At 40.0% G+C, this 26,223-nt stretch overlaps 1 protein-coding gene across 2 annotated transcripts in view; it reads left to right on the forward strand.

Moving 5' to 3' along the window:
• HHAT (hedgehog acyltransferase) overlaps positions 1-26,223 on the forward strand; it is a 363,504-nt gene that overhangs the window by 40,392 nt on the left and 296,889 nt on the right. For both annotated transcript variants that reach the window (XM_060088397.1, XM_060088396.1), the window contains exon 4: positions 24,606-24,719. In XM_060088397.1, the coding sequence (XP_059944380.1) occupies positions 24,606-24,719 (114 nt within the window). The remainder of the gene's footprint in view (positions 1-24,605; positions 24,720-26,223) is intronic.

Here is a 26,223-nt window from a genome sequence, read left to right on the forward strand (position 1 = left end):
GTTGCTACAGCACCTTTTGTTGAAAAGACTGTCTTCCTCTATTGAATTGTTTCACACCTTTGTCATAAATCAGTTGGCCAAACTTGTGTGGCTCTATTTCTGGGTTTTCATTTCTGTTGCATTGATATATGTATCTGTCTTTACACTAATGCCACATTTTCTTGATTACTGGTGAGTCTTAAAATCAAGTAATGTAATCTAACTTTATTCTTTTTTTTTTTTTTTTTTTGTTGCGGTACACGGGCCTCTCACTGTTGTGGCCTCTCCCGTTGCGGAGCACGGGCTCCAGATGCGCAGGCTCAGCAGCCATGGCTCACGGGCCCAGCCGCTCCGCGGCATGTAGGATCTTCCTGGATCGGGGCACGAACCCGTGACCCCTGCATCGGCAGGCGGACTCTCAACCACTGTGCCACCAGGGAAGCCCCTAACTTTATTCTTTTTTTTCCAAATTGTTTTAGCTCATTTAGTTCCTTTGCCTTTCCAAATATGCTTTAGAATAAGCTTTTCTATATCTACAAGACTTTTTGCTGGGATTTTGATAGAATTCTGTTAAATTTATAGATCAATTTGGAAAATTGATGTCTTCACTATGTTGAATTTTCCAATCCATGAACACAGTGTGTCTTTAGATTTATTTACATCTTTTCGGATTTATTTCATTAGTATTTTGTAGTTCTTAGGAGACAAATTCTGTACATGTTTTGTTATATTTATGCCTAAGTATTTTATTTTTTGAGCGATTATAAATGGTTTTACATTTTAAATTTCAATTTCCACATGTTCATTGCTAGTATATAGAAGTACAGTTGGCTTTTATATGTTGATCTTATATCCTATGGCTTTTCTGAGCTCATTTATTCCTTTTTGGAGGGCTTTTTTTCCTTTCTTTTTGGACAGACTTGTTGAGTTTTTCTGTGTAAACAATCATGTCACCTGCAAATCGGGACATTTTCATGTCTTCCTTTTCAATCTATTATGACTCTTATTTTCTTTTCTTATTGTGCTGGCTAGGACTTCTAGTATTATGTTGAATAAGAGTTATGAGAGTGTACATCCTTGACTTTTTCCCAGTCTTAAACCATTAACATCAGTCATTCGCCATTAAGTATGATGTTTCCGTAGGTTTTTCTGTAGATGTTCTTTATCAAGGTGAGGAAGTTTCCCTCTATTCCTAGTTTTCTGAGAATTTTTATGAATCAGTATTGAATTTTGTTAGATGATTTTTCTGCATCAATTGATATGATGATGCTATTTTCTTCTTTAATTAAGAAAATGTTAATATGTTGGATTACTTTGATTGATTTTTGAGTATTGAACCAGCCTTGCATCCCTGGGATAAACTCCACTTGGTCATGGTGTATAATTTTTTTATATATGTAGCTGGACTGCACTTGCTGATACTCTGCTGAGATTTTTCTTGTCTGTGTTCATGAGGGATATTAGACTGTAGTTCTCTCTTTCTCTCTGAGTACTGTCTATGTCCGATTTTTGACTGATTATATATGGTCTTGTATCTTTAATTTCAGATTTCATGTGTTTATTACTAGACTTGAAAAATGAGCTTGGCAGTATTTCCCCTATTACAGAGAGGTTCTTTAGGTGTCAGGTAGAATTCTTTAGTGAAACCACGTGGGACTGGAGATTTCTTTTTAGGGATTTTAAAACTATGAATTTAATTTGTTTGGTGGTTAAAATAATATATATATATATATATATTTAAATTTTTGAATTTTATTTAATTTATTTTTTTATACAGCAGGTTCTTATTAGTCATCAATTTTATACACATCAGTGTATACATGTCAATCCCAATCGCCCAATTCATCACACACACACACCCCCCACCGCTTTCCCCCCTTGGTGTCCATGCGTTTGTTCCCTATATCTGTGTCTCAATTTCTGCCTTGCAAACTGATTCATATGTACCATTTTTCTACGTTCCACATACATGCGTTAATATACTATATTTGTTTGTCTCTTTCTGACTTACTTCACTCTGTATGACAGTCTCTAGATCCATCCATGTTTCAACAAATGACCCAATTTCGTTCCTTTTTAATTAACTAATTAATTAATTTTTTTTTTTGCGTTACGTGGGCCTCTCACTGTTGTGGCCTCTCCCGTTGCGGAGCACAGGCTCTGGACGCACAGGCTCAGCGGCCATGGCTCACGGGCCCAGCCGCTCCGCGGCATGTGGGATCCTCCCAGACCGGGGCACGAACCCGCGTCCCCTGCATCGGCAGGTGGACTCTCAACCACTGTGCCACCAGGGAGGCCCCAATTTCGTTCCTTTTTATGGCTAATACTCCATTGTATATATGTACCACATCTTCTTTATCCATTCGTCTGTCTATGGGCATTTAGGTTGCTTCCATGACCCGGATATTGTAAATAGTGCTGCAGTGAACACTGGGGTGCATGTGTCTTTTTGAATTATGGTTTTCTCTGGGTATATGCCCAGTAATGGGATTGCTGGGTCATATGTTAATTCTATTTTTAGTTTCTTAAGGAACCTCCATACTGTTCTCCAGAGTGGCTGTATCAATTTACATTCCCACCAACTGTGCAAGAGGGGTCCCTTTTCTTCACACCCTCTCCAGCATTTGTTGTTTGTAGATTTTCTGATGATGCCCATTCTAAGTGGTATGAGGTGATACCTCATTGTAGTTTTGATTTGCATTTCTCTAATAATTAGTGATGTTGAGCACCTTTTCATGTGCCTCTTGGCCATCTGTATGTCTTCTTTGGAGAAATGTCTATTTAGGTCTTCTGCCCATTTTTGGATTGGGTTGTTTGTTTTTTAAATATTGAGCTGCATGAGCTGTTTCTATATTTTGGAGATTAATCCTTTGTCCCTTGATTCGTTTGCAAATATTTTCTCCCATTCTGAGGATTGTCTTTTCGTCTTGTTTATGGTTTCCTTTGCTGTGCAAAAGCTTTGAAGTTTCATTAGGTCCCATTTGTTTATTCTTGTTTTTATTTCCATTACTCTAGGAGGTGGATCAAAGAAGATCTTGCCGTGATTTATGTCAAAGAGTGTTCTTCCTATGTTTTCCTCTAAGAGTTTTATAGTGTCCAGTCTTACATTTAGGTCTCTAACCCATTTTGAGTTTATTTTTGTGTATGGTGTTAGGGAGTGTTCTAATTTCATTCTTTTACATGTAGCTGTCCAGTTTTCCCAGCACCACTTATTGAAGAGACTGTCTTTTCTCCATTGTATATCCTTGCCTCCTTTGTCATAGATTAGTTGATCATAGGTGAGTGAGTTTATTTCTGGGCTTTCTGTCTTGTTCCGTTGATCTATGTTTCTGTTTTTGTGCCAGTACCATATTGTCTTGATTACTATAGCTTTGTAGTATAGTCTGAAGTCAGGGAGTCTGATTCCTCCAGTTCCGTTTTTTCCCCTCAAGACTGCTTTGGCTATTTGGGATCTTTAGTGTCTCTATACAAATTTTAAGATTTTTTGTTCTAGTTCTGTAAAAAATGCCATTGGTAATTTGATAGGGATTGCATTGAATGTGTAGATTGCTTTGGGTAGTATAGTCATTTTCACAATATTGATTCTTCCAATCCAAGAACATGGTATATCTCTCCATCTGTTGGTATCATCTTTAATTTCTTTCATCAGTGTCTTATAGTTTTCTGCATACAGGTCTTTTGTCTCCCTATGTACGTTTATTCCTAGGTATTTTATTCTTTTTGTTGCAGTGGCAAATTGGAGTGTTTCCTTAATTTCTCTTCCAGATTTTTCATCATTAGTGTATAGGAATGCAAGAGATTTCTGTGCATCAATTTTGTATTCTGCAACTTTACCAAATTCATTGATTAGCTCTAGTAGTTTTCTGATGGCATCTTTAGGATTCTCTATGTATAGTACCATGTCATCTGCAAACGTTGACAGTTTTATTTCTTCTTTTCCAATTTGTATTCCTTTTATTTCTTTTTCTTCTCTGATTGCCGTGGCTAGGACTTCCAAAACTATGTTGAATAATAGTGGTGAGAGTGGACATCCTTGTCTTGTTCCTGATCTTAGAGGAAATGCTATCAGTTTTTCACCATTGAGAATGATGTTTGCTGTGGGTTTGTCATATATGGCCTTTATTATGTTGAGGTAGGTTCCGTCTATGCCCATTTTCTGGAGAGTTATCATAAATGCCTGTTGAATTTTGTCAAAAGCTTTCTCTGCATCTATTGAGATGATCATATGGTTTTTATTCTTCAGTTTGTTAATATGGTGTATCACATTGATTGATTTGCATATATTGAGGAATCCTTGCATCGCTGGGATAAATCCCACTTGATCATGGTGGATGATCCTTTTAATGTGTTGTTGGATTCTGTTTGCTAGTATTTTGCTGAGGATTTTTGCATCTATATTCATGAGTTATATTGGTCTGTGATTTTCTTTTTTAGTAGTATCTTTGTCTGGTTTTGGTATCAGGGTGATGGTGACCTCATAGAATGAGTTTGGGAGTGTTCCTTCCTCCACATTTTTTGGAAGAGTTTGAGAAGGATGGGTGTTAGCTCTTCTCTAAATGTTTGATAGAATTCACCTGTGAAGCCATCTGGTCCTGGGCTTTTGTTTGTTGGAAGATTTTTAATCACAGTTTCAACTTCATTACTTGTGATTGGTCTGTTCATATTTTCTATTTCTTCCTGGTTCAGTCTTGGAAGGTTATACCTTTCTAAGAATTTGTCCATTTCTTCCAGGTTGTCCATTTTATTGGCATAGAGTTGCTTATAGTAGTGTCTTAGGATGCTTTGTATTTCTGCAGTGTCTGTTGTAACTTCTCCTTTTTTATTTCTAATTCTATTGATCTGAGTCTTCTCCCTATTTTTCTTGTTGAGTCTGGCTAATGGTTTATCAATTTTGTTTATCATCTCAAAGAACCAGCTTTTAGTTTTATTGATCTTTGCCACTGTTTTCTGTGTTTCTATTTCATTTATTTCTACTCTGATCTTTATGATTTCTTTCCTTCTGCTAACTTTGGGTTTTGTTTGTTCTTCTTTCTCTAGTGCCTTTAGGTGTAAGGTTAGATTGTTTATTTGAGATGTTTCTTGTTTCTTGATGTAGGCTTGTATAGCTATAAACTTCCCGCTTAGAACTGCTTTTGCTGCCTCCCATAGGTTTTGGATCGTCGTGTTTTTGTTGACATTTGTCTCTAGGTATTTTTTGATTTCCTTTTTGATTTCTTCAGTGATCTCTTGGTTATTTAGTAACGTATTGTTTAGCCTCCATGTGTTTGTGTTTTTTTACGTTTTTTTCCCCTGTAATTCATTTCTAATCTCATAGCATTGTGGTCAGAAAAGATGCTTGATATGATTTCAATTTTCTTAAATATACTGAAGCTTGATTTGTGACCCAAGATATGATCTATCCAGGAGGATGTTCCATGTGCACTTGAGAAGAAAGTGTAATCTGCTCTTTCTGGTTGGAAAGTCCTATAAATATCAATTAAATCTATCTGGTCTATTGTGTTATTTAAAGCTTCTGTTTCCTTATTTATTTTCATTTTGGATGATCTGTCCATTGGTTTAAGTGAGGTGTTAAAATCCCCCAGTATTATTTTGTTACTGTCGGTTTCCTCTTTTATAGCTGTTAGCAGTTGCCTTATGTACTGAGGTGCTCCTATGTTGGGTGCATATATGTTTATAATTGTTATATCTTCTTCTTGGATTGATCCCTTGATCATTATGTAGTGTCCTTCCTTTTCTGTTGTAACATTCTTTATTTTAAAGTCTATTTTATCTGATAGGAGTATTGCTACTCCAGCTTTCTTTTGATTTCCATTTGCATGGAATACCTTTTTCCATCCTCTCACTTTCAGTCTGTGTGTGTGTCCTTAGGTCTGTAGTGGGTCTCTTGTAGACAACATATATATGGGTCTTGTTTTTGTATCCATTCAGTAAGCCTGTGTCTTTTGGTTGGAGCATTTAATGCATTCAGGTTTAAGTTAATTATCGATATGTATATTCCTATGACCATTTTCTTAATTGTTTTGGGTTTGTTTTTGTAGGTCCTTTTCTTCTGTTGCATTTCCCACTTAGAGAAGTTTCTTTAGCATTTGTTGTAGAGCTGGTTTAGTGGTGCTGAATTCTCTTAGCTTTTGCTTGTCTGTAAAGCTTTTGATTTCTCCATTGAATCTGAATGAGATCCTTGCTGGGTAGAGTAATCTTGGTTGTAGGTTCTTCCCTTTCATCTCTTTAAGTACACCCTGCCACTCTCTTTTGGCTTGTAGAGTTTCTGCTGAGAAATCAGCTGTTAACCTTATGGGAGTTCCCTTGTATGTTATTTGTCATTTTTCCCTTGCTGCTTTCCATAATTTTTCTTTGTCTTTAATTTTTGCCAATTTGATTATTATGTGTCTTGGCCAACTCCTTGTGTTTATCCTGTATGGGACTGTCTGTGCTTCCTGCACTTGGGTGGCTGTTTCCTTTCCCATGTTAGGGAAGTTTTCGACTATAATCTCTTCAAATATTTTCTCGGGTCCTTTCTCTCTCTCTTCTCCTTCTGGGACCCCTATAATGCGAATGTTGTTGTGTTTAATGTTGTCCCACAGGTCTCTTAGGCTGTCTTCATTTCTTTCATTCTTTTTTCTTTATTCTGTTCCGCAGCCGTGAATTCCACTGTTCTGTCTTCCAGGTCACTTATCCGTTCTTCTGCCTCAGTTATTCTGCTATTGATTCCTTCGTGTGTAGTTTTCATTTCAGTTATTGTATTGTTCATCTCTGTTTGTTTGTTCTTTAATTCTTCTAGGTCTTTGTTAAACATTTCTTACATCGTCTCGATCTTTGCCTCCATTCTTTTTCCGAGGTCCTGGATCATCTTCACTATTATTATTCTGAATTCTTTTTCTGGAAGATTGCCTATCTCCACTTCATTTGGTTGTGTTTCTGGGATTTTATCTTGTTCCTTCATCTGGCACATAGCCCTCTGCCTTTTCATCTTGTCTCTCTCTCTCTGTGGATGTGGTTTTTGTTCCACAGGCTGCAGGATTGTAGTTCTTCTTGCTTCTGCCGTCTGCCCTCTGGTGGATGAGGCTATCTAAGAGGCCTGTGCAAGTTTCCTGATGGGACGGACTGGTGGTGGGTAGAGCTGACTGTTGCTCTGGTGGGAAGAGCTCAGTAAAACTTTAATCTGCTTGTCTGCTGATGGGTGGGGCTGGGTTCTCTCCTTGTTGGTTGTTTGGCCTGAGGCAACACAATACTGGAGACTATCTGGGCTCCTTGATGGGGCTAATGGCAGAGTCTGGGAGGGGTCACACCAAGGAGTACTTTCCAGAACTTCTGCTGCCTGTGTCCTTGTCCCCACGGTGAGCCACAGCCTCCCCCAGCTTCTAAAGGAGACCCTCCAACACTAGCAGGTAGGTCTGGTTCAGTCTCCTATGGGGTCACTGCGCCTTCCCCTGGGTCCTGATGTGCACACTGCTTTGTGTGTGCCCTCCGAGAGTGGAGTCTCTCTTCCCCCCAGTCCTGTTTAAGTCCTGCATTCAAATCCCACTAGCCTTCAAAGTCTGATTCTCTAGGAATTCCTCCTGCCGTTGCCAGACCCCCAGGTTGGGAAGCCTGACATGGGGCTCAGAACCTTCACTTCTGTGGGTAGACTTCCGTGGTATAAGTGTTCTCCAGTCTGTGAGTCACCCACCCAGTGGTTATGGGATTTGATTTTACTGTGATTGCACCCCTCCTACCATCTCATTATGGCTTCTCCTTTGTCTTTGGATGTGGGGTATCTTTTTTAGTGAGTTCCAGTGTCCTCCTGTCGATGATTGTCCAGCAGCTGGTTGTGATTCTCGTGTTCTCACAAGAGGGAGTGAGAGCACGTCCTTCTAGTCCACCATCTTGGTTCAGGGCCTGCCCTGTGATTTGTCTGAGGGGGGCTGAGAAGCTTAGGGAGGCCAAAATGATATATTTCTATTGGGTGAATTTTGGTAGATTGTGCTTTTTGAGGAATTAGGCCTTTTAATCTAAGTTGTCAAATTTATGTATATAGAGTTTTTCTTAGTATGTCTTATTATCCTCATAATGTCTGGACTTTGTAGTGATATCCCCCTTTTTATTCCTGATTTTGGTAATTTGGGTCATCTTCTTTATTTTTTGCTTGTTTTCTGGAAATTTGTGAGCGTATTGATTTTTACAGAGAACCAGCTTTTTGTTTCATGAGGTTTCTCTATTTTTCTGTTTTTTGATTTCATTGATTTCTGCTCTTTATGTGCTTCTTCTTGCTTGCTCTGTGTTTGTTTTGCTTCTCATTTTCTAGTTTCTTGTGGTGGTAGCTTAGAGTTTTGAGATTTTTACTCTAATGTAACTGTTAAGTGTTTTGTATTTTCTTCAGCACTGCTTTAGCTATACATTTTGATAAATTGTCTTTTCATTTTTTAAAAAATTAATTAATTTTTGGCTGTGTTGTGTCTTCGTTGCTGCGTGGGGGCTTTCTCTAGTGGTGGTGAGCTGGGTCTACTTTCTGTTGTGGTGCGCGGGCTTCTCATTTTGGTGGCTTCTCTTTGTTGCAGAGCACAGGCTCTAGGTGTGAGGCCTTCAGTAGTTGTGGCATGCAGGCTCAGTAGTTGCTCCACGGCATGTGGGATCTTCCCAGACTAAGGCTCGAACCTGTGTCCCCTGCATTGGCAGGTGGATTCTTAACCACTGCACCATCAGGGAAGTCCTTGTCTTTTCATTTTTATTCAGTTCTATTTATTTTTTATTTCCCTCAACACTTCCTCTTTGACTCCTGTTATTTCGAAAAGTGTTTGGAGAGTTTCCTATTATCTTTCTGATACTGATTTCTAGTTTGATTCCATTGTTGTCAGAGAATACACTCTGTATGATGAAATTCTTTTAAATTTGTTGGGATTCATTTTATGGCCCAGGATATAGTCTATCTTAATGAATGTTCCATGGGTACTTGAAAAGAATGTGTATTCTTATGTTGTTGAATGGCATGTTCTACAAATGTTGATTAGATCCTGTTGGTTGGTAGTGGTAAGTTTTTTTGTATCCTTAATGATTTTCTGTCTCTTAGTTTTATCAGTTGCTGAGAGAGAGGTGTTAAAGTCTCCAACTATAGTTGTGGATTTGTCTCTTTTTATCTGTTCTATCAGTTTTTGCTTCATATGTTTTACAGCTCTGTTGTTTGGTGCATATACATTTAGGATTGTTATGTCTTCCTTATGGATTGACTGTTTTATCATATCTTAATGATCCTTTCTGACACTGGTGATTTTCTTTCACTGAAATCTACTTTATCTGATATTAATATAGTCACTACTGCTTTCTTTTGATTAATATTTGTAGGCCATATCCTTTTCTAGCCTTTTATTTTCAACCTACCTATATCGTTACTTTGAAGTGAATTTCTTGTAGACGGCATAGAGTTGGATTGCTTCTTAAAAGTCCATTCTGCCAACCTCTGTATTTTAATTGATATATTTAATTTGATTGGGTTCAGATTCTTGAATTTTTAGGTTTATTTCTTTTGCAAATTTGGGAAATTTTTAGTTTTTATTTCTTTGAATATTTTTTCATCCCCACATTTTTCTCCTTTCTTTCTAGGATTCCAATGACACAAATGTTAGACCTTTTGTAACCGTGTTACAGGTCCCTGAGGCTCTGTTTATGTTTTTCAGCCTATTTTTTTCTCTGTTATTCAGACTGTGTAATATCTGTTGACATATCTTAGGCTCAGTGTTTCTTTCCTCTGTAATCTACCTCTGCTATTAAGTCCATCCAATGAGTTATTTTATTTTATTTATTCCTCAAGTCCTGAGGTCCCTAGCCAGTCTGCCTTCTTCTTTCCATCTTTCGGAATCTTCTTATGTTTGTTTTATAATTACATCCAGGGTTTTTAGCTGTCCTTAGTGGGAGGGTTAGGGAGAACTGTGTTCATTGTATCTTGACTGGAACTAGAAGTGTCTGTGTTGAAGTATTTAAAATAAGTTCAGAAATGATAAAAAAAGATAAGTCATTTTAATAACAAATAAGTTTCTGCAGAGAGATGGCTGAGGCAATGCACTGTGGGGGAATGGTTGGTGGAGATGTGCCCGGAAGATGTGGTGAGCCTTGGATCTTGTTCTTGTTTGTCTCCATTCCCAACCTTGGAGGTATCTCAGCTACTGTGATGGCTGAAAATTCTAAGGGGTGCTTTGGGAGGGAAAGGTATAGAAAACCTCCCTTCTCCTGTGTTTCTCCTTTACTCTCATAATACTACCACACTTACAGTACTTCTGACACCAGCTGTGTGTGCGATTTCCCCACACCAAGCAGTTCTGCAAAACAGCTGGGTGTCCTACAGTTGAACTCAATTCTGACACTACCTGGAGATAGCATCAGATCCCACAGGTTAAGGGCTCAACCCCACAAGACTGCTCCCCCTACATCCCTTAAGATGCCAACTGCAAGTCCGCTTTGTTACCTGTGTTTCTGACCAACTGGTTTTAAGTCGGAGCTTCCCACCACCCCTTCCTCAGGTTCAATTAATTTGCTAGAGCAGCTCACAGAACTCAGGAAAACAGTTAATTTACTGTTTACTGGTTTATTATAAAAGGATATAATAAAGGATACAGATGATCATCCAGATGGAAGAAATGCATAGGGCAGGGTATGTGGGAAGGGGCATGGGGTTTTCATGCCCTCTCCAAGAGCATCACTGTCCCAGGACCTCTGTGTGTTCACCAATCCGGAAGCTCTCTGAACCCTGTCCTTTTGGGATTTTTATGGAGGCTTCCTCATGTAGGCAGGATCGATTATTAACTTCATTTGTAGGCCTTCTCCCTTCTCTGGACAATGGGGAGTGGGGCTGAAAATTCCAAGCTTCTAATCCCGGCTTGGTCTTTCTGGTGACCAACCTGCATCCAGTAGCTCACTAAAAGTCACCTTATTAGAACAAAAGAACCTGCTGTTACTCAGGAAATTCCAGAGGATTTTAGAAGCTTTGTGTCAGGAACCAGGGTCAAAGACCAAATATTCACACAAAAGGTGTTCCTTGTGCTCTTATCACAGGAAATTACAAGGTTTCAGAAGTTCTGTGCTAGGCACCATGGGCAGTCAACAATATACATTTTCTATTATTTCACAGGGAGGTCTCTCTTTGTGAGCTTGGGCAGCCAGCTAATGGGCAAAGGGGACAGATTGAAAAGATACATGGGAGAATCCTTCCCCATACTCTGATTGCTCACTTTCCTGGTCTTTCATGCAGTGTGTAAAATTCAAGGAGAGAAATGGTATGTGGGATTATGAAAAGCTCCCCTCCTCCCCCCTAGATGGATGGCAAAAATGTCAGTTTTTCCTTTTTCTCTTTTGTATTATTCTTACCTTTCTTTCTTTCTTTTTTTTTTTTTTTTTTTTTTTTTTTGCGGTACGCAGGCCTTTCACTGTTGTGGCCTCTCCCGTTGTGGAGCACAGGCTCCGGATGCGCAGGCTCAGTGTCCATGGCTCACGGGCCCAGCCGCTCCACGGCATATGGGATCCTCCCGAACCGGGGCACGAACCCGTATCCGCTGCATTGGCAGGCGGACTCTCAACCACTGCGCCACCAGGGAGGCCCATTCTTACCTTTCTTAATTGGCCTTCTGCCCTGGGGACCTTCAACATTTTGGGATTCCATCTGGAGTTGCAGTTTGCTAGTATTTGCCCACCACAGAGACATTACATGTTAATGAGTTTTCTTGAATGTGTGAAGTCTTCCTAAGAAGAAAGCAAATTCCCTGAGCATAAGGGCCATTTTAGGGGCCATGGCTCCCAAAGGACTGGGGATCATTTTTTTCTCCATGTTACTGTGACTTTGTCTTTTTGGTGTTCTGGAGGAGTGACACTAATGAGATGCATGATTTATTAGCATAGTTTGTAGCTGGGAAATCTTATGAGCTTGTATAACTTGCTGTCTAGTCATCCCATTCTATTACTTTTTTTTTTTTTGGTCATGACCCCTAACTTATTTAGCAGCTTTATTAATTGTTTATAGCTCACTTCTCCACATACCTTATAGAAAATATGGTTAGTGTTTTAACAGTTTGACAGATATGGAGACTATAATATAGTTTTTATACCTTTGATTTCATACCAGAATTTAATATTTCTTTAAAAAAATTGATTCTTTGTTAGCTTTAGGAAGAAAGGGAGAAATATGGAATAGACAAAGTACGGAGAGAGAATCTATATATGTTTGATCACATGTATTGCACATATCTTGAATAATCTGGAGCAACTTCTAGAAAGCAGGGAGGTAGAGGTATAGCCCGAGGATGTTACTGAGTTTGGGTTGGCAACTGGGTTGAAGAGATTCAAATAATCCACCCACATTAATTAGGTCCCCTTGATGAATTAAGTCATTTTGAGAGGTTTTCTCTTCTTGTGCAGAACACCTCCCACCCCCATTATACCCTAGACCTATTTGCAAGGCTTAGATCCTGAGGGCCAGTTAAGAGACTGGATGGTGCATGTTAAACAGTACTGTTGTTACCGAGTCCAAGCTTGCTCTGCTTGCCTCACTGCAGACCAGTAAATCGGGAGACGAGGCGTTGAGGCAAGGAATAGCGACTTTATTCGGAAAGTCGGCAGACTGAGAAGATGGTGGACTAGGGTCCCCAAAAAACCATCTTATAGGGTCTGGATGACAGTTTCTTTTATAGAACAGAAGGGGAGGAGGTGAGGAAGTACAGTAAAAAAGCCATTTATCTTGCAAAATAGGACGGGATGTTCTTCAGCCATTCACAGGTGGGTAGGGTCAGACTGTCTCTCTGTGAGCTGAACAAAGACCTTTTAGTTTAACAGGCAGAGGGGCAGGGTTCCCTGTGGCAGGCCATTATGTATGCTTACAGCCATAGACAGTGATTATAATAACAAAAGCAGTGAAAAGCAAAAGTTAAAGTAAAGGAAGCAGGTCCAACATGGAGTCAGAATTGGCTCTTCCCTGTTGCACTGTTTGTGCTAGTCCTGTTGATGGCGTCCCCACCCTTGTGAGCATCTTCTTTACCTGGGCAGGATGGTAAAGACGTTTAAGCAGAGACTTATTATTTACAGGAAAACAAATAGTTTTGTTAGTGAAAATATTTTATCTTTGAGGAAATGTTGGGGAAAGAGTGTTATGTGTGGAAATTGTGAGCAGTAAAATAATTTAGTTCAAATTATTTTAGAAATAGCAAAGCATCTGTTGAAACATAAAGAAAACTCTTCCAATAATTGCTAAATGAATCATTAGCCTGAGTTCATCCAGAGAGCAGTGCTGCTTCTGTGCAAAATCCCTACAAATTAGTCATCTTTTTTTTCCTTCCCCTTTGGAAAATTATAGACCATTAAGGTGAGCTTGCTGCCTTTGAATGTGTAGGGAAACATTTCTGGATTCAAGTATCTTATAAAGGTTTTCTCTATTCATAGATAAGTTTTGCTCAGTGTGTTTGGGAATTAGGTATGGTCTCAAAGTAAATAATATGCACAAATGCTGTTTAGGAAACAGATATGCAAAAGTGTTTAGTGTTTCTGTTGTATTGCTTTTTTTTTGCAAAATGTTGGATATGAGGTAAGGAAAACAGTAAATATATACAGCTCTCCTTGTTTTCCCTATCCAAGGAGAAAATAGCCATGGTAATGAAAAATACAGACCAGTGGGTAAGGTAGCTAATTTTCTGTTTGGTTTTGAAATCCATAAATTGGTGCACTTATGAATGTGAAACACTCACTGCCTTCATTATCCAGTTCTAGAACACTCCTTGGAGTGATCTACCTGGTGTTTTTTTCTCCATTTATTTTTCTCCACTGAATAGACTTATTTCAGAATAATGTTCTTCAAAGTGAATTATTTTCATAATGCTTCTATAATACAGCTAGAGCTGTACTGCAGTCAGAAGAAAAATCCTTTCCAAAGTATGTTGATCAAGGCTCCATTGCAGACAACAGAATCCACCCCAGTCAGTTTAAGCAGAAAGGACTTTATTGCAGGGATTTAAGGAGATTTCAGAATAATCGAAAGGACTATAGGAATGGACACTAAGTAAGGTTCCTGGAGCAATTCCCAGAGCCACCCTGTAAAACCGAGGCTGCTGCCCAGCTCCTGGCTGGAGAATGCAATGCTATGGTGCATTAGTAAAAGCTGCCACACCAGGAAGCTACAGCACCTCTGGACTGACTGGACCCTGGAGCCTCCACCGTGGCTGCTGCAGAATAACAAGAGGCTCTGACACCATTCTTTCAGAAGTCTCAAAGCCCATACATTTTTATGTTCGTTCTTTGACCTTCAGGTCTGCGTGTGTGTATTTTTTCATTAGAAGCTAGGTCCAAAGGAAACGTGCTAGCTACAGGAAATTCTGGGAAATGTAGTTTTTTGCCTTCTAACCTCTAATGTATAGGAAGTCAAGCTAGAAGTGGTTGGAGGAGTGTTGATTGAGGCAATTGGCAGTATCAGCCACACAGAGCAGATATTTTATTTTGAGAAGAAGCTTAAGATGGTTGCTTTCCCAAGGCATTTTAGATGTTGCAGCTTTTCTGAATGCAGATGTTCCCCTTTTGTTAATCATGGATTCACTCCTTTCCAGTCCAGTTTCTAGAACCTTTCTGCTTTCCTTTCTTTTGACTGGGTTTGAGGGAATCTTGAGCAGGTCCCCTCTCTACTTCTATCTATCTCCATATCTATGAGTATCTCTATCTGTTTCAGGATATACAGCTTGAAAACTCTTAGATTTATGTTTCTGGGGCTATCAGAATAAAATAGAGTTTGTTGTTTGTTTTTTTGTTTGCATATTTACTTAACAAACACACACATAGTACTTAATAAGTACTAGGCACTATTCCAAGTATTTTCCATATTTTAATTTATTTAAGTCTTATAATTAAATCATGAAATAGACCCTCTATTATGACAGTACTCTATTTTGTCCATCTCTTTAGAGCAAGTAATTGATATAACCAGAGGGTGGGCCTTGAGTTAGTGAAGATAATCTGCAGAGCACATCACGCACTAGAAATATTCCATGAGTTTCTGTTCTCTAACTGTGATTATAAAGGCATTCAAGGATAGGTGCCAGGTTCTCCACTTTTTGTATCTCTTATTCCCTTTTCCCAGTAGACTGTGTTTACACTAGGTTCTTAAAAATGATTTGGCCCATATGTCATTCAGTTTATTCAACAAGCTTTTATTGAGTGTCTAGTATGTGTTGGTTTCTTGGAGGATACAATGCTGAATATACATGTAGGCCCTTTTGGGGCGGGAGGAGAGGTCACAGTTTAGTGGAGAGGCAGCTCAGTAACCTACAATTAAAGTACAATGTGGTAAATTGCCATGATATGGGTAACCGTCGTACATTGAGGGAGCATAGACAAGGGACAATCTGTCTGGACTATAAATGGATGAATTAGGTAAAGCTTCCTGGGAGAGGGCTTGCCTCACCTGAGGCCTGAAAGATAGGTCATCATCCTGATGTTTGAGGGACAGGTTTCTCCAAGTAAAGGGAGCAAAGGGTGGGAAGTTTCGGCCATATGAACACAGCACATTTGGGTGGTCAGCACGGCCATGTTGCAGAACTGGGGAGAAAAGTTGGGTGGGATGATGAAGGCTGGGCAGGGCCAGATAGGAAGAGCTGCATGCATCTTGCTGAGAATGTTTCTCTGGTATGCTAAGGGGGAAACCTGAAGAATATTAAGTGGGAGAGTGACTTGATCAGGTGTGATCTTAAAAATGTTACTTTGGTGCTGTGAAGAGGGAACAGAATGGGGGAAACAAGACCAATTGTGCAGAGAATAGTCCCCACCTTTGAAGTATGTCCAGTGCAGAGTACCGGGAGGAAAAAGATGTGCAGTAGCTCCGAGTTTTTCCTGGATAAGCAAGTGTAATGGGTGTGCTGAGGCTGAGACTTCTGTGGCCTTCGTAGAATCTGCTTCATCTGTAGAGGTAGACTTCAGAGATGATAGTAAATTACCTAAATGCCATCAATATGTGTAATAAAACAATGTTCCTGACCTACTCTTACTAGGAGACAAGTGGTGGGTCTAGGAGAAATGGCAGTCCCTTAGAAGAGGGGCCTGCAAACCAGGGCCTTTGGACCAAATTTGGCCCTCCACCTGGTTTTGTGGTTACAGTTTTTTTTTGGAGCACAGCTGCTCCCATTTGTTTATGTCTTACTGTGACTGCCTTCGGGCTACACCATCAGAGTTGAATAGTTGCCACAGAGGCTCTGTAGCTCACAAAGCTGAAAATATTTACCATCTAGCCCTTTATTAAAGTTTGCTAGCCCTTATTTCAGTGTGATTATTTTGATAGCAATAAGCAGGATGGATTTCGAGGGACGAGTTCAACTTTAGAGGCATTAACATTTTTTAACTTTAGACTTTGCAATTCACCAATCAATCCCTTTAGCTTTTATGATCACTTTAAACTCTAATTATATAAATGCCATTTGCAGCAACATGGATGGACCTAGAGGTTATCATACTAAGTGAAGTAAGTCAGACAAAGACAAATATCATATGATATCACTTATATGTGGAATCTAAAATATGACACAAAAGAACTTATCTACAAAACAGAAACAGACTCACAGACATAAAGAACAGACTTGTGGTTGCCAGAGAGGTGGGAGGGAAGGATGGACTGTGAGTTTGGGATTGGTAGATGCAAACTATTATATATAGAATGGGTAAACAATGAGGTCCTCCTGTATAGCACAGGAACTATATTCAGTATCCTGTGATAAACCATAATGGGAAAGAATATGAAAAATTATATATATATATATATATATATATATATATATATATACACACACACACACATAGATATATGTATAACTGAGTCACTTTGCTATACGGCAGAAATTAACATTGTAAATCAACTATACTTCAATAAAATAAATTTTAAAAAATTCTAATTATACAAAGGAGGACTGACCAGCCTGAGGTCACATAAGGGTAGGTGACAGAACTGAGACTCAAGCCTGGCTCTCCTGAACGTGAGCACAGTCCAGTCTCTGCCACACACAGCACACCACTGGCTCCATCCAGCCACTTCGAGAATAAGGTCACTTTCCCTGCATTGTGATAGACACAAATTCGAGGTGACAATATTATCTCCGGGAAGCAGGCAGGCCTTCCTCTGAGGCCATCCATTACAATCACTTTCCTCTGTGTTCTTGCTGTCCTTTACTGGGAGGGATGTTAAAGCCCACGATCTCCTCGTCAGTGATGTTAATTCCCTCTGTTAACTCTGTGGGAATCTCCACCCGTGCTCCCTTCAAGGCCCCACAAGAGTGTAGAAATGAAGGTCAGATTTAACTCTATGGAGTCAGTGGAAGTAGCTGAACATTCCAGTTAGGCTGCAGCTCTTCCTGAACCCTGAGGAATTGAATTTTACGATTCTAAGGTCCTGAACCCTCCTTCTGGTGGGTACTGAGCCAAGACTGTCTGCACCCAGGAGATTTCTATCACGTTCTTTCAGTTCCTGATCGCGTTTATGGATGGTCATAAATTTGCTAGTCAGAGCAGATTTCATCATTAAGTAAATAGCCATTTTAGCCTTTGTATCGATCTTAACAAAACAATAATTCTTTCAAACAAACCGAAAGAATTACTGAATTTAAAAAATTCAGATGCAAAATCCTGCAGACTGACAGGATTAACTTTTCAGGGAGCACTTTATGTAATAAGATATATCCCAAAGCCAATTTTTACCCCCTTATTTCCAGCCATTGCTGACGTTTGCCCCCAGGATGAAATTGGAATGTTAAAACAGCAGATTCCTCAAGTGTCTGCCCAAGGAGGTAAGCAGGCTCAGAGCAGCAAGAGGCCTTGTTGAAAGAGCTGAGTTCTCTGTGATGCTAGTAAAACTCCCTGTGGGCAGAGGGTTAGTTTAGGAAGACTTTTTTTTTTTTTTTTTTGGCCTTAAAAACTCAAACTTGGAATGTAAAATGGTGTAGCCACTGTGGAAAACAGTTTGTGGGTTGCTCAGAACATTACACATAGATCGTGATATGACCCAACAGGACTACTCCTAGGTATAGACCTAAAAGAATTGAAAATGGGTATTTTAACAAACACTTGTACACAGATACTTATAGCATTAGTCACAGTAGACGAAAGGGAAAACAGCTGAAATATCCATTAATGGATGAATAGATAAACAGAATGTGGTATATCCCTATAATGGGATATGATTCAGCCATAACAAAGAAAGACGTACTCGTACGTGTTACAATGTGGATCAACCTTAGCAACATTATGCTGAGTAAAAGAAGCCAAGTCACACATTGCAGGACTCCATTTATATGAAATACCCAGAGTAGCTAAATCCATAGAGATAGAAAGCAGATTCATGATTGTCAGAGCCTGGGGGAGGAGGGGTGACCAATTAATGGGTACAGAGCTTCCTTTTGGGGTGATGGAAATGTTTGGAACTAGATAGAGGTGGTAGTTACACAACCCTGGAAGTGTAGATGCCACTCAGTTGAATTTTTTTTTTTTTTTTGCGGTACGTGGGCCTCTCACTGTTGTGGCCTCTCCCGTTGCGGAGCACAGGCTCTGGACACGCAGGCTTAGCGGCCATGGCTCACGGGCCCAGCTGCTCTGCGGCACGTGGGATCTTCCTGGACCGGGGCACGAGCCCATGTCCCCTGCATCGGCAGGTGGACTCTCAACCACTGCACCACCAGGGAAGCTCTACTGAGTTGAATTTAATGTGATTAATTTTATGCTATGTGAATTTACCTTAAACCAACAGCAGCAAAACAACAAATTCCCCCAAACTCAAGCTTTTTCAGAATCCCTAAGTTGTGGAGTTTCAGTTCTGTTAAATCCTGGCAAATAACCTTCTAATAATATGTGAGTTAAAGTTGCAGCTGCTGGTAAGAGCAGTGCTTTACTGGAAAGTAGGCAAGGTCTTGGGAGAGTCTGGGTTAAAAAACTAGTGGTGGACTTGGTGTAACTGATTTTGTGGGATGACTTTCTCAGCCTCCCTTGGGGTGTCTTGGTAGGTGCCTTGGGGTTGTACTTGTTACCGGGTGCTTTAACAGCATTTGAGTCCAGTGGCCTGGCCATATTAGCCATGGGATTGTTATCTTCAGCCAATGTTAATTCAACGTGGTCTGAGGAATGCAGGAAAAAAGCAGAGAAGGAGAGTTTTGGCCATCCCCCTGTGATAACACTGCAGGACTCCAGCTCAGAGGCCAGGAGTGAGGGTGCTGTCATCTGGTGAGCTTCAGGGCTGATGGGAATTCATGGCTAGAATGAGGGAAAATTTACTCAGTGGTGAGTTGGCAACATAAGATCTTCATTTGCCAGGAGTTTTTTCTTTTAACTTTCTGCCCTTGAAGTACTAGATGATTTTGAAAGAGATTTGAACCGCCAGATATGAGTACACATGTTAAAAAAAAATAATTTGGCAACATTAGGAAATCATTTAAAATTCAAAATACTAAAAGGTAAACCTTCAGCACACCCATGTTCTTAACAGCATTATTCACAACAGCCAAGAAGTGGAAGCAACTCAAATGTCCATTGACAGATGCATGGATAAATAAAATGTGGGATATCCATACAGTGGTGGAATATTATTCAGCCTCAGAAAGGAGGGGAATTCTGCAGTATGCTGCAGCATGGATGAACTTTGAGGACATTGTGTCAATTGGAACAAGCCAGACACAAAAGGACAAATGCCGTATGATTCCACTTACATGAGGTACCCAGAGTAGTCACATCCATAGAGACAGAAGTAGAATGGTGGTTGTCAGGGGTGGGGGTGAGGTATGAACGGGGAGTTACTGTCTAATGGGTACAGAATTTCAGTTTTACAAAACAAAGAGCTCTGGAGGTGGATGGTGGTGATGGTTGTATAACAGCGTGAATGTACTTAATGCCACTAAGCTGCACACTTAAAAATGGTTAAGATGATAAATTGTATGTTACATATATTTTATTACATGAGACACAGACTCTGCAGCCTGAGGACCTGGGGCTTTAAAGTCGAGCTCTGTCATATATTAGCTGTGGGACCTTGGATGTGATATTTAACCTTTCTGAGGATAGTTTTCCTTTTCTTATCTCGCTATAGGCAGAATCATAGCACATAGTCAGACTGTATGCTGTAGTTTCTTCCCAGTCTGGGGAAGAGGCTGGATGACTGGGGAACTTGCTGGAACAGAACAGGCTGACAGTGTGGATGTGGAACTTGGAGGCCTGGGTTGGTGACATGAGAGTGTGAGGGGGGATCTCTTCCCTCTACCCCCCAAATGATAGGCACTCAGTCAGGACGCTGTCTGTAGGCTTGTGACTAGCTGTTCTCTTAGTATTTCTTTCCTTTAGTATTTTTTCCTTTAGGAAAAAAATAACTTTTTTTCCACCCTTTGAAAGCAATCTGCCCTTCATCTTACATACAGGAAGGCTCAGGGCCAGATAGTTAAGTGACTTGTCCAAGTTTACACAGGGGGAGAAATGTGATGAGAACTTAGGTCACCTGATTTCACTTCCCCACCATTTTAAAGGCCTACTGATGGTTGGGTAATCATGATAGGAATTTGTGTTTAAGTCAAGGTTTTTGCTCTCAGGAACTTACTATTTTTTCCCTCTAGAGAGAAAATACATGAAATAGCTAGAATGAAAAGTGCTATACTAAATATGCTATAGTAAAATGTGCTATCGTAAAAGTGTTAGAATTGAGTTGTGAATTGACAGAGAAAGGGTTGCAGTGAGGGCCACCTGGAAGGGTGGAGAAGGCTTCACACTGGAGCTGACATGTCTGTGGATATGGGGCATTAAGGAGACATCCCTGGGGTTGGAAACAATTTGGTCGGATAGTGGGGGGTGTGTATGTGTCTGGGAATGGTGGGGGAATCCAGGTAGAGCGTCAGCACGAGTAGAAACATCTTGGAAAAGGGCTTCCTCTTTGGTATCAGACAGGACTGGGTTTGAAACCCAGCTCTGCCACCTCTAGTTTTGCCTGCTCTGACCTCCAGTTAACTCATCTGTAACATGGATTAAAAAAAAGGAAAGGTCTCAGTTGTATCTCTAGTATATGTACATGAATGACACCACTGTTACCTGTCTTGCTTTGCAGTGGTTTTCAGAGTCTAGGGAGTTAGTGTTGGTACCATGACCTCCTCCAGGGTGAGGAATTCTGCATTTCCTCCCCCCCATACCTAGTGTAGAACTCTGCTCTCTATGGGAAAAGAGGCCCAGGTCCTTTTCCTTGTTAAGAGTAGGAGAAATAATGTTTCACCAGGAAGTTAGTCACTATTTAAGAGACCCAGAATCATCATATCCTTAGAGTTCTCTGTTCTTGCCTCATTGCACACTGAAAGCCTCAGAATGAATAACCATGCTTAACTCACTCAGTTTATTAAATTCTCACATTTAGGCGCTCAGAGCTTTCCATGGTGAGCAGGCTGATGGTTGCTCTGTTTGTGAATATTAGGTGGTCAGCTTTAGTGTGTCCCTGCCTGGGAATGGCATGGGGTGATGTGAGCTGTTAAGGATTCTCTGGGCTTATGAACAATGTAGGGAATCATGATTGATGATGTCAGTCTCTACTACTTGAAATGTGGTCCCCAGGCCAGCAGCATGACATCCCCTGAGAGCTTTGATGAAAGACAGAATCCCAGGCCCTATCCCAGACTTCTTGGATCAGAATCTGCATTTTAGCAAAATCTGTAGGTGATTTGTGTGTCCACTGAGGTTTGAGAAGTGCTGATGTAGAAGATTGGATGTGAATCTTGGATTTCAGGCTCCTCTTTCTCCACAGGGGAGCCTTCCTGGCTCTGTCCAGCTAGAATTTATCCCCGGTTTATATTTGACTTCCTTACAGAACCAAAGAAGAGGCTTCTAATTGACTAAGAATTACAGGATCGAGAAAGGAAATGGGGAGGTAACAGAACATGAAAAAGTTGTTCTTGATTTGAGACTTTAAGATTTACCTTGAAATGAGTGAGCTCAGGGTCTATAAGGCTTTTGCTTATGGAATCAGGCAAGTCAACATTTTTCTTCCCCAAATCAGTAACTGCTACTTATTGGCCATCTTCTATTCATTAATTCAGCTTTTCTGTCTGGTTATTTCCTTTAGGTAAATATTTTAAATGGAGAAGAATAGACATAAGAAAAGTGTTTTTATTTCCTTTAAATGGCTCTTTTCTGAAATAATTAGTGATGAGAGACTATGTAGTTTGGTTGATGGGATTTTTTAAAAAAAATTATTTATTTAATTTACTTATATTTGGCTGCGTTGGGTCTTCATTGCTGTGCACGGGCTTTCTCTAGTTGTGGTGAGCGGGGACTCCGCTTTGTTGAGGTGCACGGGCTTCTCATTGCGGTGGCTTCTCTTGTTGCAGAGCACAGGCTCTAGGCACGTGGGCTTCAGTAGTTTTGGCACACGGGCTCAGTAGTTGTGGCTCATGGGGTCTAGAGCGCAGGCTCAGTAGTTGTGGCGCACAGGCTTAGTTGTTCCACAGCATGTGGGATCTTCCCGGACCAGGGCTCGAACCTGTGTCCCCTGCATTGGCAGGTGGATTCTTAACCACTGCACCACCAGGGAAGCCCTGTTGATGGGATTTTACCAGCACAGGGTTTTCAGTAGTTCTGGGCCTTAGGATGAAGCATGAAGGATTTTTGGTTTCTTGAATGTTATGAAATATTATTTCATTTTTCTCCCCTAGAAATTAAACTTGGAAAAGTTTTGAAACATAGGTATAAGTCTGAGGTGATGAATTCTAATGTAATTCTGAATGTTCAAAAACATTATTTATATTTAGAAAGCTAAAATGTTGGGATTTTTATTTTGAGGGGGGTAAAAAAATTCAATCTTGGTTTTTAGTGTCTGCATCCATGTTACAAAGTGGCATTTTACTAGCATGGCCTCATCACATGACCTTTGCGCCTTTAATCAGTTGATTGACTCTCCACTAATTTGACATTTTTAAGATGAGGAAGTGAGCTCTGGAACAGGGATAAAGCCCGGTTAACGATTTGAGTTCTCTGCTCTGCTGCTGCCTGGGTGTGCAGCGTGGGCACATCCTGGGCTCTGATGTAGTCAGTCTTTGAATGGAAGGAATTGGACCAGATCTATGATTTTCATGGGATGGGGGCTCTATGAGCAGGTTGTGTGTGTATCAGGATCTTGGTTGTGGGGAAAACGTGCTGTTTGAGAAGCACAGTACTGCTGTCTTTCTTCATTTGGAAAATAGAAAAACTTTTTTTTTTTTTTTTTTTTTTAACAAGAGGCAACATGTAAAGTGTGATACAATCTTAGCTGGTTAACACAGGATGGAAAGCACATGGGACTAGCAGTTAGTGGCAAGTAACAATTTTTAGTGAGTACTGTGTGCCGGGTACGGTTTTAAAATTTTGATATGCATGTATTTTCAGTTAAACCTCACAAATTCCTAGAAAATCAGTCCTGTTATCATATGAGCAGACAGTGGAAAGGTGAAGTATCTCACTCAAGGTCATCACAGCCAGTATGTAGATAGATCTGGAATCCAAACCCAAGATGAATCTGCAGCCTTAGCTGCTACATTTGCTACCTTTACATCCATAGTCTGATATGAATCAAGATCACTTCAATCTATATTTTACCTTCTGAAAAAAGAGTTTTGTAATATGTGTAACTTGTATGAAATTGCCCCTCACTCCTCAGGTGCAAAACAAAGAGAGAAAAAAAATGAAAAAAATCCTATTTTCCTTTAAACCCAATTAAAAATTTGACTCAAAGTTTCACTTGTAGAGACTGATGAGATGTTCAGTATCGATAGATCAATAGTCAGTGGGGGATTCCTTCGTCACCCACACGATTTGGCTAGAAAATTCTGAGGGCCTCAAATCTGCATTCCATCCTGGTGGTGCCGAGATGCTCATGGGCCAAGCCCGCATTATCCGTTTGAGAGTGTCGAATCACTGTGCTTATTCCCTCCATGCTCAGCTTGGCTGCCATGATCTCCCCAGAGCTCCTGAGGCCGAGGCTTTTAGGTGTGAGCCCGCAGGTGTCCACGGGTCCAGTCTTGCCAGAGGTTTTTCACCTGCCCCTGTCAGGGAGCCATATAGACACAGAGCCTGGTACAGATGCAGACAAAGGGCACTGATGGACATAGCTTCCCAAGGTGAAGGGAAGTATATCTTTCATCTTTCCTTGTAATCTTATAGGGAATTAGTTAATTTCTCTATCAAATTATCCTCCTACCTGTAAGTGACAGCAAGATTTAACATGACTGACCTTACACAATTTTATTAGTGTCCAGCATACATTTCTCTTGCTGGTGAAAGCATCTGGGTGATGAAACTGAGATAACCTAAGTTGTTATTTGTACTATCTATGTGACACTGGGTAAATGAACTGAATTCTTTAAGTCTCTGTTTCATATTTTATAACGTGGGGTCAATAATCGTTTCTATCCCATAGAGGGTCCAGAGGTTGGGGGATCAGCTTTAACAAAGACACTCAGTGGGGAATGGCAATGAAACCAGCTAAGCTGGAGGGGAGTGTATAAGTAGGTGCAGTGTGTGGTGGGGTAGATGCTGCAAATGTTGTGTAAATGCCGTTTTATAGCATTTGGACTCACATTGGCCTTCTTCTTAACTGGAGTTTGTGTTCTGCCTCAAACACGTACCAAGATCCCTCTGATAAACTGCTGTTTTGGCCGATTTAGGACCCAACAGACTTTGAGTGGAGCTTCTGGATGGAGTGGGGCAAGCAGCGGCTGGTGTGGCTTCTCCTTGGCCACATGGGTGTGTCTCAAGTAGCCAACCTGCTGGCAAGGAAGGTACGGTTATGTGCATCATTTCCATTTAAGCTTCTTTCTCCTTTGCTTTTTGTGAAGAAAGAGACCTGAGCTAGGAAATCAGGAGACATGGATATTAGCCTTGGAAGACTGGAAAAGATGAGAAAGAATTGTTACTGGTCAATAAGATAAATTATCAGATAAAAAGATAAAAATAAAAGATAAAGATAAGATAAATTGTTAATGATGTTGATAAGATAAAAATTTCATACATGCTTATCCTGTGCTTACTTCCTCCAAGTCGTTTTTCAAACCAATGAATATGAAGGTTTTAGACTAAAACTAACTTCAAATGTTATTCTTTAAGACCATTCTTAATCAAATGATCTTATAAAAACCACCTGTTGAGAATCCATGTGATTTCAGTTCAGAAGAAAGAGAATGATTTCATTAAGAAGTGGGAATGATTTTCATGTCAAGTAATTTATGCTACAGTAGCTGTTGTAGATCAGAATTCTAGTATTTTGCTGTTTCCTTGGCCTGGTTTTGAGAACAAGAGATTCTTCCAAGCAGATGTTTGACAAGTGCTTTTTCAAGAGGTGGGATTGAGAACCTCTTTATATTGTAGCTAATACGGGGCCTGAGATAGTGCCAGGAGCATCTTTCTCTAGTGTAGGGGCCAGGCTTTGTCCAACATCCTCTCATATATGCATCTTGCCTCTGTGGTTTCCTAATCTGAAAAAAAATGAGTCTGTGCTTGGAATTCTACCCAGTAAAAACAAAGCACAGCCAAAAATAGACTTGGAAGTCAACCCAGGAGAAATGTTTGATTCTTAGAGGTTCATGGAGGTGAAGTAACTGAAGGGACAGAAGAAGCAGGAGCCTCTGGGCTCAAGAGACCCGGACGTGAACTGAGAAAGCAGTGCCATGTGCTTAGAGATGTCATCGGACTTGGGCTATTTTTCAGCTCTTTCCTGAAAATCGGTACTTTCTGGGCCTGCTTCTCATCCTGGAATACAGAAAATCCCAGTAGCACACCAACTTTCTTTGTTTTAAATATGATAATGATGACTTTTTTGTACTCAAGTTTCCATCTTCTAAAGTAGCAAAAAATTAAAAATTTTAGATGCTGTCAGATCTGAATATATTTTAAAATTTCATACAACTTCCTTTTTTTCAGTTTTATTGAGATGTAATTGACATATGGCACTGTATAAGTAAGGTATACGGCATAATGACTTAACATACACCTATTGTGAAATGATTACCACAATAAGCTTAGTTAATATCGATACAAAGAAAAAATGAGAAAAAAGAAAAGAATGTGTTTTCCTTGTCATGAGAACTTTTAGGATCTATTCTATTCTTTTAGTGGCTTTCAAGTATACCATACAGCAGTGTTAACCATAGTCATCATGTTGTACATTATATTCTTAGTACTTATTTTTCTTATAACTGGAAGTTTGTACCTTTTGATCACCTTCATTCAATTTTATATAACCTTCTGAGCAAACCTAATAATAAGTAATCCATTTTTTTGTATTCT

Source organism: Mesoplodon densirostris, chromosome 2 (assembly GCF_025265405.1).
Source record: "Mesoplodon densirostris isolate mMesDen1 chromosome 2, mMesDen1 primary haplotype, whole genome shotgun sequence".
Lineage (NCBI taxonomy): Eukaryota > Metazoa > Chordata > Mammalia > Artiodactyla > Ziphiidae > Mesoplodon > Mesoplodon densirostris.